The sequence below is a fragment of the Pelobates fuscus genome, chromosome 10, assembly GCF_036172605.1.
Source record: "Pelobates fuscus isolate aPelFus1 chromosome 10, aPelFus1.pri, whole genome shotgun sequence".
In the NCBI taxonomy this organism is placed as follows: domain Eukaryota; kingdom Metazoa; phylum Chordata; class Amphibia; order Anura; family Pelobatidae; genus Pelobates; species Pelobates fuscus.
In genome coordinates, this window is record NC_086326.1 from 1,205,001 (window position 1) to 1,218,539 (window position 13,539).

Below are 13,539 nucleotides of genomic sequence, written 5' to 3' on the forward strand. Positions count from 1 at the left end.
GTGTAATCTGTATAATAATATAACAATAGGTAGAAATATACATTGCCATACATAGTGTAATCTGTATAATAATAATATAACAATAGGTAGAAATAGACATTGCCATACATAGTGTAATCTGTATAATAATAATATAACAATAGGTAGAAATAGACATTGCCATACATAGGGTAATCTGTATAATAATATTACAATATGTAGAAATATGAGATGTCGACCCACAAGCATAGAGCCGTACCAGGCTCTGCATGATCAGCGTAGAGGTGCAAATAACTGGCTACGAAAGTACTCCAAACCAGGATCTTGCAGTATAACAATTTATTACAACAATAAAAATAGGACATAAATAAGCAGTATGTATATAATACACTACCGCAGGAGTATGCCGGCAACCACGTGACTCGGAAATGAACGGAGCGTCCACCACGACCCAGAATTGGAAAGAAAATGTGCCGTGAAATTTCAACTTCGGGTGACTATAAAAGGAAACAAGACGCTAACTTTGATTTATCCTGCACTGAGGAAGACTACTGGTAGTCGAAACGCGTTTGCACTTGGACTTTTAATTCCTGCGGTAGTGTATTATATACATACTGCTTATTTATGTCCTATTTTTATTGTTGTAATAAATTGTTATACTGCAAGATCCTGGTTTGGAGTACTTTCGTAGCCAGTTATTTGCACCTCTACGCTGATCATGCAGAGCCTGGTACGGCTCTATGCTTGTGGGTCGACATCTCATATTTCTACATATTGTAATATTATTATACAGATTACACTATGTATGGCAATGTCTATTTCTACCTATTGTTATATTATTATACAGATTACACTATGTATGGCAATGTCTATTTCTACCTATTGTTATATTATTATTATACAGATTACACTATGTATGGCAATGTCTATTTCTACCTATTGTTATATTATTATTATACAGATTACACTATGTATGGCAATGTCTATTTCTACCTATTGTTATATTATTATTATACAGATTACACTATGTATGGCAATGTCTATTTCTACCTATTGTAATATTATTATACAGATTACACTATGTATGGCAATGTCTATTTCTACCTATTGTTATATTATTATACAGATTACACTATGTATGGCAATGTCTATTTCTACCTATTGTTATATTATTATACAGATTACACCATGTATGGCAATGTCTATTTCTACCTATTGTTATATTATTATTATACAGATTACACTATGTATGGCAATGTCTATTTCTACCTATTGTTATATTATTATACAGATTACACCATGTATGGCAATGTCTATTTCTACCTATTGTTATATTATTATTATACAGATTACACTATGTATGGCAATGTCTATTTCTACCTATTGTTATATTATTATTATTATACAGATTACACTATGTATGGCAATGTCTATTTCTACCTATTGTTATATTATTATTATACAGATTACACTATGTATGGCAATGTCTATTTCTACCTATTGTTATATTATTATTATACAGATTACACTATGTATGGCAATGTCTATTTCTACCTATTGTAATATTATTATACAGATTACACTATGTATGGCAATGTCTATTTCTACCTATTGTAATATTATTATACAGATTACACTATGTATGGCAATGTCTATTTCTACCTATTGTTATATTATTATACAGATTACACTATGTATGGCAATGTCTATTTCTACCTATTGTTATATTATTATTATTATACAGATTACACTATGTATGGCAATGTCTATTTCTACCTATTGTTATATTATTATTATACAGATTACACTATGTATGGCAATGTCTATTTCTACCTATTGTTATATTATTATTATACAGATTACACTATGTATGGCAATGTCTATTTCTACCTATTGTTATATTATTATACAGATTACACTATGTATGGCAATGTCTATTTCTACCTATTGTTATATTATTATTATACAGATTACACTATGTATGGCAATGTCTATTTCTACCTATTGTTATATTATTATTATACAGATTACACTATGTATGGCAATGTCTATTTCTACCTATTGTTATATTATTATTATAATACAGATTACACTATGTATGGCAATGTCTATTTCTACCTATTGTTATATTATTATTATACAGATTACACTATGTATGGCAATGTCTATTTCTACCTATTGTTATATTATTATTATACAGATTACACTATGTATGGCAATGTCTATTTCTACCTATTGTTATATTATTATTATACAGATTACACTATGTATGGCAATGTCTATTTCTACCTATTGTTATATTATTATACAGATTACACTATGTATGGCAATGTCTATTTCTACCTATTGTTATATTATTATACAGATTACACTATGTATGGCAATGTCTATTTCTACCTATTGTTATATTATTATTATACAGATTACACTATGTATGGCAATGTCTATTTCTACCTATTGTTATATTATTATACAGATTACACTATGTATGGCAATGTCTATTTCTACCTATTGTTATATTATTATTATACAGATTACACTATGTATGGCAATGTCTATTTCTACCTATTGTTATATTATTATTATACAGATTACACTATGTATGGCAATGTCTATTTCTACCTATTGTTATATTATTATTATACAGATTACACTATGTATGGCAATGTCTATTTCTACCTATTGTTATATTATTATTATACAGATTACACTATGTATGGCAATGTCTATTTCTACCTATTGTTATATTATTATACAGATTACACTATGTATGGCAATGTCTATTTCTACCTATTGTTATATTATTATACAGATTACACTATGTATGGCAATGTCTATTTCTACCTATTGTTATATTATTATTATACAGATTACACTATGTATGGCAATGTCTATTTCTACCTATTGTAATATTATTATACAGATTACACTATGTATGGCAATGTCTATTTCTACCTATTGTTATATTATTATTATTATACAGATTACACTATGTATGGCAATGTCTATTTCTACCTATTGTTATATTATTATACAGATTACACTATGTATGGCAATGTCTATTTCTACCTATTGTTATATTATTATTATACAGATTACACTATATATGGCAATGTCTATTTCTACCTATTGTTATATTATTATTATTATACAGATTACACTATGTATGGCAATGTCTATTTCTACCTATTGTTATATTATTATTATACAGATTACACTATGTATGGCAATTTCTATTTCTACCTATTGTAATATTATTATACAGATTACACCATGTATGGCAATGTCTATTTCTACCTATTGTTATATTATTATTATACAGATTACACTATGTATGGCAATGTCTATTTCTACCTATTGTTATATTATTATACAGATTACACTATGTATGGCAATGTCTATTTCTACCTATTGTTATATTATTATTATACAGATTACACTATGTATGGCAATGTCTATTTCTACCTATTGTTATATTATTATTATACAGATTACACTATGTATGGCAATGTCTATTTCTACCTATTGTTATATTATTATTATACAGATTACACTATGTATGGCAATGTCTATTTCTACCTATTGTTATATTATTATTATACAGATTACACTATGTATGGCAATGTCTATTTCTACCTATTGTTATATTATTATTATACAGATTACACTATATATGGCAATGTCTATTTCTACCTATTGTTATATTATTATTATACAGATTACACTATGTATGGCAATTTCTATTTCTACCTATTGTAATATTATTATACAGATTACACCATGTATGGCAATGTCTATTTCTACCTATTGTTATATTATTATTATACAGATTACACTATGTATGGCAATGTCTATTTCTACCTATTGTTATATTATTATTATACAGATTACACTATGTATGGCAATGTCTATTTCTACCTATTGTTATATTATTATTATACAGATTACACTATGTATGGCAATGTCTATTTCTACCTATTGTTATATTATTATTATACAGATTACACTATGTATGGCAATGTCTATTTCTACCTATTGTTATATTATTATTATACAGATTACACTATGTATGGCAATGTCTATTTCTACCTATTGTTATATTATTATTATACAGATTACACTATGTATGGCAATGTCTATTTCTACCTATTGTTATATTATTATTATACAGATTACACTATGTATGGCAATGTCTATTTCTACCTATTGTTATATTATTATTATACAGATTACACTATGTATGGCAATGTCTATTTCTACCTATTGTTATATTATTATTATACAGATTACACCATGTATGGCAATGTCTATTTCTACCTATTGTTATATTATTATTATACAGATTACACTATATATGGCAATGTCTATTTCTACCTATTGTTATATTATTATTATTATACAGATTACACTATGTATGGCAATGTCTATTTCTACCTATTGTTATATTATTATTATACAGATTACACTATGTATGGCAATTTCTATTTCTACCTATTGTAATATTATTATACAGATTACACCATGTATGGCAATGTCTATTTCTACCTATTGTTATATTATTATTATACAGATTACACTATGTATGGCAATGTCTATTTCTACCTATTGTTATATTATTATACAGATTACACTATGTATGGCAATGTCTATTTCTACCTATTGTTATATTATTATTATACAGATTACACTATGTATGGCAATGTCTATTTCTACCTATTGTTATATTATTATTATACAGATTACACTATGTATGGCAATGTCTATTTCTACCTATTGTTATATTATTATTATACAGATTACACTATGTATGGCAATGTCTATTTCTACCTATTGTTATATTATTATTATACAGATTACACTATGTATGGCAATGTCTATTTCTACCTATTGTTATATTATTATACAGATTACACTATGTATGGCAATGTCTATTTCTACCTATTGTTATATTATTATTATACAGATTACACTATGTATGGCAATGTCTATTTCTACCTATTGTTATATTATTATTATACAGATTACACTATGTATGGCAATGTCTATTTCTACCTATTGTTATATTATTATTATACAGATTACACTATATATGGCAATGTCTATTTCTACCTATTGTTATATTATTATTATTATACAGATTACACTATGTATGGCAATGTCTATTTCTACCTATTGTTATATTATTATTATACAGATTACACTATGTATGGCAATTTCTATTTCTACCTATTGTAATATTATTATACAGATTACACCATGTATGGCAATGTCTATTTCTACCTATTGTTATATTATTATTATACAGATTACACTATGTATGGCAATGTCTATTTCTACCTATTGTTATATTATTATTATACAGATTACACTATGTATGGCAATGTCTATTTCTACCTATTGTTATATTATTATTATACAGATTACACTATGTATGGCAATGTCTATTTCTACCTATTGTTATATTATTATTATACAGATTACACTATGTATGGCAATGTCTATTTCTACCTATTGTTATATTATTATTATACAGATTACACTATGTATGGCAATGTCTATTTCTACCTATTGTTATATTATTATTATACAGATTACACTATGTATGGCAATGTCTATTTCTACCTATTGTTATATTATTATTATACAGATTACACTATGTATGGCAATGTCTATTTCTACCTATTGTTATATTATTATACAGATTACACTATGTATGGCAATGTCTATTTCTACCTATTGTTATATTATTATACAGATTACACTATGTATGGCAATGTCTATTTCTACCTATTGTTATATTATTATTATACAGATTACACTATGTATGGCAATGTCTATTTCTACCTATTGTTATATTATTATTATACAGATTACACTATGTATGGCAATGTCTATTTCTACCTATTGTTATATTATTATTATACAGATTACACTATGTATCGCAATGTCTATTTCTACCTATTGTTATATTATTATTATACAGATTACACTATGTATGGCAATGTCTATTTCTACCTATTGTTATATTATTATTATACAGATTACACTATGTATGGCAATGTCTATTTCTACCTATTGTTATATTATTATACAGATTACACTATGTATGGCAATGTCTATTTCTACCTATTGTTATATTATTATACAGATTACACTATGTATGGCAATGTCTATTTCTACCTATTGTTATATTATTATTATACAGATTACACTATGTATGGCAATGTCTATTTCTACCTATTGTTATATTATTATTATACAGATTACACTATGTATGGCAATGTCTATTTCTACCTATTGTTATATTATTATACAGATTACACTATGTATGGCAATGTCTATTTCTACCTATTGTTATATTATTATTATACAGATTACACTATGTATGGCAATGTCTATTTCTTGTAGATTTCTCAAGAAAGAATTGTACTGGTATTATTAGACGCAATAATTGGGAAGTATACCCTTAAAGTGTCACATTGGGTGTTGTATCTGTGTGGTAATTGTATTATCACTTATATTTGTGATTTATAACAAGTGGAATGTAGTTGTCCATTTGTCACAGGACAGGTAGCATAGGAAAGGTTAAAACAACCCACAGTCTCCTCCCCTCCCAGCCTTATAAAGGGCAACTCCACCCTGATCTCCCCAGTATATAACAAGCTAATAGAAGGATATAGGTTTACATTTATTTTTTGATCTATAGTATAAAGGGAGGAAAATCATGATTTGGAAACAATGATATAGTTCCAGCTTGGCTCATTCAGCCTTCATTTTGCAATCGGTGAATAAGATCCACTCAGTATGAGGGGGTTTAGCGAATTACTCGACATGGGTCACGTCTCTGAAAGTCAGCATCACAGGAGATCAGACTGACAATAGAGAAACAAGGAGACAAATAAAAACGAAATGCAGCCAGTAATAAATAGAATTCATTTCCTAAATGGTGCAAATAAGACAATGGTTAAAAGAAATAAAATTCCAATCTACAAAACCTAAACACGCTCCAATTCAATGGTTACAGCAGAACAGCGTGCATTTCAGGTTTAATAGGGAAGTAACTGCAATCTAATATCGCACCAGGAAGGGAACTCACACATGTAATGGGCAGAAGGCTGTTTCAGTGCAGAGGCTGATCCGGAACAACGTTCATGGAAACGTAGATTTCTTTCAGGATTAAAAGAGCCGTGTCTTCAGATTCCCTGAAATAAAGCAAAGCACAAGACATGGTATAGTGAGAAAGACAACGAATCATCACATCGCAAGAATGGAATCAGCTGTGCATAGCGAGGGCATCAGACACTGAGCTACGTTTTCTAGAGCATAACTGACAGCAGCCGTCAATGCTGGGATCATCAGACACTGAGCTACGTTTTCTAGAGCAGTGTTTCCCAACCCAGTCCTCAAGGCACACCTACCAGTCCAGGATTTATGGATTACCCAGTTTTGTCTAAGGTGTGTTCTTTTTTTTTTTCTAAAAACACCTTAGACAAAACTGGGTAATCCTTAAATCCTGGACTGGTAGGTGTGCCTTGAGGACTGGGTTGGGAAACACTGTTCTAGAGCATAACTTACAGCAGCCGTCAATGCTGGGAGCATCAGACACTGAGCTACGTTTTCTAGAGCATAACTTACAGCAGCCGTCAATGCTGGGAGCATCAGACACTGAGCTACATTTTCTAGAGCATAACTGACAGCAGCCGTCAATGCTGGGAGCATCAGACACTGAGCTACGTTTTCTAGAGCATAACTTACAGCAGCCGTTAATGCTGGGAGCATCAGATACTGAGCTACATTTTCTAGAGCATAACTTACAGCAGCCACCAATGCTGGGAGCATCAGACTCAAAATTTTGTTTCAGCTGGTTTGCCAAAATCCAATTCCTTTTAATCCCCGCCCGATTGAATTGATCTGCCCAGGATTTAACAGAGTCTCAATCAATGAATAAGAATACTCAGGTAAATCCCAGACATATCCATTAGTTGGGGTGTGGATTAAAATAAATTAAATTCAGACAAACCAGCTCAAATATGTTTTCAGTGATTCATCAATTAAAACACTGTTTGTGGTTGTAGTAAAATGACGAACTCACCTTATGTCCTACGCCAAGCCCAGTTCACCCTACCGTCCAATCCTCCTCCAGTGACGGCACTCCATCTTGCTGAACGCGCTGGAGGTCAGGCTGAGGGGAAGCTCTGTTGCCAGCATGCTGTGCATCGATGGATGATAGACACCCAATATGCACAGAACAGAACTCTCGTTCCACGCCAACTAATCATGTGGTACTATCTCTCTGTGATTTTAAGTCTTGACCCAGAGATAAAGAGCCCTTTAGCCAGAGGGAGGAATTGCTTTATTTAAATCCTAATGTTTTCAACACTTTTTTTCTGGCTATTTTTAGTTTAAAGTCTTCCCATAACACCCAAGCAAGTTATCCAATCAAGAAGAGTTTTAACCCATTAGATGATTTTTTTTTTTTTAATGATAGGCGAGGGGGTAAATCTGACAAGTTCTCTTCTTTCAGTAAACACTTTGTACAATGACACCGTGATGGGAGTTGGAATTCCTGAATCCATCTCTAGAATACTCAACTCACCAGTAACAGAGATGACTCTGCAGAGCAAACAGATACTCATTGAAACTCTCAATGGGCTTCTCTTGCAGGACATAGTCAATACGGCGGCCACCGTTTAACATCCCAACCATGACAGACAGCTCTTCCTCCCGGAATGGTTCAGAACTTTCTAACTTCTCAGCTGCAATGCAGTAAAAATACACATTTACCAAACATGAAAAACTATCTGCGCAGCTAGCCCTGCAATATTCATTTATTGGAAACTATCCATGGATGGCCACAGAGAAGTCACGCACCTTCCACCTCCTGCTGCTGCTTGGCTTCTTCTTCTTGGATCTGGTCTGCCACCTTCTCCAGTTCTGCCTGAAGCTGTGCCGAGGATGTATGAGCTCTCGCAAAGTCATTTAGTGTCTGCCAGGCGGAGCGGAGGGAGCTGATGAACCCCTGCTTTAAATCGGAGCCCATTCGAGTCAGGCTTTCCTTCAGCTCTGAGGAAATAAAATTTGGGTGAAGCTATGGAAAGGCAGGCAGTGTTGAACACCCAATGGGGCTATATTGTGATGCCATTTTCTACATTTAACTTAAACTATATATTGTGTTAATCTTGCTCGCATAAATGTAAAATGTGAAAAATTTAGTGTTACCATAATGTCGAGATTTAGAAGCTTTCCATGTTGGAGGCCCAGGCATGCAGACCAGAAGCTCCCTTGACAAAGCCCCCACTGAAAATATTGTGTGTTAATACAGTCCTTACCGAGATGCAATCTCTTTCTGCCTTTGTGATGTGGAATAAGAACCGGCTTCAGATCAACATCTGGAATGATCATAGGCTCAAGTCTGTAGGCTACAGGATCCAGCTGGAAGACAAAGAAAGGATAGGAGGTTGAATGCCGCAGACATGAACCAGAGATTTAAAAAGAGGTAATTCACACTTCATATAATGCTTCCTGCGAATTGTATATTTACAGATTCTGTTCAATTCAAGTTCATTGTTTGTTTGACTCGCTAAGCATTAAACAGCTGATCCAAATCATGGCATCATTCCTGTAACCCGTTAGAGTGACCCTGCAAAGAACAGCTGATCTAACCTATGGCATCATTCTTATTGCCCATCTCTCACATACGGTTACTGTGCTGCAAAGATAGAAGTGTAGATTTCCAGCCTTGCTCCTTACTGACGTGTGTTTCTTTGATGAAGTACCGTTTTTGTTTTTTTTTACCACATATCCTATGAGTGGGAAAGTTATACAATTAAATGTAGGATTCCCAGACTCCACTGTATTAACTTGTGCCATTAATTGCCACTGATCCAACTTAATTCTAGGACTTCAGACATTAGATCATTTCATCAGCCAGGTCAGAAATAGCTCACCCAAATTCTCACCCATGTCAATAAATAAGGAGTTTCAGTTCCATGACAAGTATGTCATTATTTTTCCCCTACAACTTTCATTGAAAAACTCCAAACATATTTTTCTCTACAATGAAGGACCGGCTATACGGCATGTGAAATCTTTCATTTTTAGACTTTTAAGGAACACAAACGTATTCCTGACCCATTTAGGTGGCTTGCCCCTCCCCCTTAGTCCCCTTAAAAGCAATGAAAACACCTTATTGCCAGCGTAAGAAAAGATGAATGAAAGAAATGTGTCCGCAGCTTGCCAAGCAGCACATTAACGATCCCCATTCTTATCACAAGAGCGGATCGGCCTCACCGGATGGTAAATATTGAAGAAGCCCTTGCAGGTTGGTAGCCGGTAATTTTCATTGATCTTATCCAGGCCGCGTACAGTCAGGAACATGCCGATGGGAGACCCAAGTGCAAAGAAGTTTGTTGGCTCAAAATCCAAAGGGTTATATCTTACAGACACCTATTAGTGAAAAGAAAAAAAGATTAAAGAAAGCAAGCAGTATACCCAAGCATGCCAGAGCCACCATAATGGGAGGTACATGGGCTTACACCAACACAATTCAATATATTCCTCTTTAGTAAATAAGAATAGGATTATATCATGAAGCAAGCATGGGAACAATACCTGTCCGGTACCTATATCAAAGTACTGGTAGTCAACATGAACGGAGGAGACAGAAACACCAACAGGCAGCTTAGTTTTAGAGGAATCTGTGCTCTGGTTGCCATCAGCCGAGCTGATCTTGGCAGCGGTTTCCTCTTGGGCTTTAATCTGGGCATTCAGAGCAGCTCTGTGTTCCTCTGCAGCTTTCCTCTGTGCCTGAAACATAAAAAGAGACAATAACATCTTGAGCAAAATATGGGTTTATCCTCATTAGCCACATCGCACAAGGATGTATGCAAGAATGCTTTCCAAACCAACAGAGATGTGTCCAGTACATTCCAACATGGACCAAACATTAAAGGGACACTATAGTCACCTGGACAACTCCAGCTTAATGTAGATGTTCTAGTGAGTATAGTCAGTCCCTGCAGGCCTTTTGCTGTAAACACTGCTTTTCCAGAGAAAGTGTTTACATTGCTGCTTAGGGAGACTTCCAATGGCAGTCACTCAGACAGCCACTAGAGGTGCTTTCTGGGACAGTACTGCACAACAAGCTAGCTCTGCATGGAGACGCTAAGCTTTCCCCATAGAGGGGCATTGATTCAATGCATTGGTTCTGCCCCCCACCCCACCTCCTTGGCTGAGAGGCCGATAGAGGTCATCAATTTTGATGATCTCAGCCAAGGAGCTGTAACGGGGCGGAGCCAGACCAGGCGGACCCGCACGGCACTATAATACAGGGGAGTAAACTCACTGTTTACATTAGAGACAGGGGACCGAGGGGCTACATATTTATTTTTATGCAACAGTTTTCTTTTATGTTAAAGGATTACAGATGTACAGATTTTCTAAATCCTACAATCTGGAAAAGATTTAGGATTTATTTAACAAATGCACGGAAACTAGATTAATACACAAGCTAAAATATATAGATGCTTAGGTTTTTTTTGTTTTGTTACAATAAAAAATAAATCTTTCAATACTGGTGAGACAGAACAAAAATTGGGAAACAGGGATTGATATCCGAACTTACCTGATTGGCAACTCTTGACTCCACATATTTGGCAATCTTCTTCCGAGGTCCTAGAGGGATTCCCATCTCTTTCAAATCGTCAATTGTGCACATCAGCTGAAATGGAAGAAAAATGTTAATGAAAGGCGATTACCATGTTACTGGCAGACAAGGCGGAGACTCACAGCTTTGCTCCAATAAAGGAATAATGCACACTTCTCTAAAAATAAACATTCGTTCCAAAATACTAAAGAAAAGACGGACAAAAGCCAGAGAGAGGGTATTCTAAATGTAGCTGCTAAGTAACAGGTTACAATGCGCAGAATACAAGAAGCGGTTACTTGCTGGATCTGGAGATACAGAAAATCTACAAGCTGCATCGGAAGGATTAACGTTAATTACAAAATATGAAAGGAGAAATAGCAAACCTTTTAAATCAGACAAATGCAATATAAATAATATGAATTTTGGATAGGTTTCTAATGCAGGATTTCAGCAGGCACAGCTCAAATAAGGGATCTGCCAAATGCAATGTACACATTTTACAAGAAAAATATTCTAAAAAAATTCCCAGAATATAACTTGTTCATCTCCAGCCAAAGTATAGAAAATATGAAAAAGTAGCCATTCATTTTTTAATAATGTAGAAACCGTCCTCTCTCATACAGACATCATACAAAGTAACAATTAACGCTTCAATCCGCACTTAGGGAATTTTTGAGACCTACACGTATGGAATAAAAAGGACACTGAATTGGGAAGTGCATTATTGCATGCTGTACATTTTCCTAAGGTGGGAAGTGAACAGTAAGTTTTGAAGCAACTTTTATTTATACACACATACATATAATGTTGTTAAAGACAGATCTGCACACCAGTCAAGTCAATGTTTTGACTATGAGAGAGAGAGAGAGAGAGAGAGAGAGAGAGAGAGAGAGAGAGAGAGCTAATACAATGTTAAACAATAATCTGCACACCAGTCAAGCCATAAGACTTCCTTTTCCCACAGAAGTTGTGTTTCACAACTGTTGTATACGGCAAACACAGACTTAAATGAATCCATGTTTAAAATGGAATGAGGCAAAAATGTGATTCTTTGTTAAACTAATTTGCATTTGCCCACCCAGAATCCTTTGCGGTAGTAACGTCACTGCAGATGTGTGATTTCTGTGGAAAAAGCAAGTTTTAAGGCTTGACTGGTGGGCAGATTATTGTTTAACATTGTATTAACTATCCACAGACTTAGGTTGAAGGGGTTTTCAATCACATTTTTTTTGTCAACAAAAACTTTTTATATATATTTATATTTTAATCTATCAGTGTGACCATAATTTTCATTCAGCTACCTGTGCTCCCATACACCAGGCAGAGTGACCGTACCTTTCATTCAGCTACCTGTGCTTCATATACCAGGCAGAGTGACCATACCTTTCATTCAGCTACCCGTGCTTCATACACCATGCAATCAGAGTGACCATACCTTTCATTCAGCTACCTGTGCTTCATACCCCATGCAATCAGAGTGACCATACCTTTCATTCAGCTACCTGTGCTTCATACTCCATGCAATCAGAGTGACCATACCTTTCATTCAGCTACCTGTGCTTCATACACCATGCAATCAGTGTGACCATACCTTTCATTCAGCTACCTGTGCTTCATACACCATGCAATCAGTGTGACCATACCTTTCATTCAGCTACCTGTGCTTCATACACCATGCAATCAGAGTGACCATACCTTTCATTCAGCTACCTGTGCTTCATACACCATGCAATCAGTGTGACCATACCTTTCATTCAGCTACCTGTGCTTCATACACCATGCAATCAGAGTGACCATACCTTTCATTCAGCTACCTGTGCTCCCATACACCAGGCAGAGTGACCATACCTTTCATTCAGCTACCTGTGCTTCATACACCATTCAATCAGTGACCATACCTTTCATTCAGCTAC

The 13,539-nt window shown here is 34.1% G+C and overlaps 1 protein-coding gene across 1 annotated transcript in view; it reads right to left on the bottom strand.

Moving 5' to 3' along the window:
- SEC23IP (SEC23 interacting protein) overlaps positions 1 to 13,539 on the bottom strand; it is a 53,679-nt gene that overhangs the window by 2,076 nt on the left and 38,064 nt on the right. Inside the window, exons 12-18 of the mRNA XM_063434244.1 lie at positions 11,603 to 11,698; positions 10,591 to 10,785; positions 10,270 to 10,425; positions 9,309 to 9,411; positions 8,851 to 9,042; positions 8,576 to 8,735; positions 7,078 to 7,181 (exon numbers count right to left, since the gene is read on the bottom strand). Of these exons, the coding sequence (XP_063290314.1) occupies positions 7,100 to 7,181; positions 8,576 to 8,735; positions 8,851 to 9,042; positions 9,309 to 9,411; positions 10,270 to 10,425; positions 10,591 to 10,785; positions 11,603 to 11,698 (984 nt within the window). The 3' untranslated portion in view covers positions 7,078 to 7,099. The remainder of the gene's footprint in view (positions 1 to 7,077; positions 7,182 to 8,575; positions 8,736 to 8,850; positions 9,043 to 9,308; positions 9,412 to 10,269; positions 10,426 to 10,590; positions 10,786 to 11,602; positions 11,699 to 13,539) is intronic.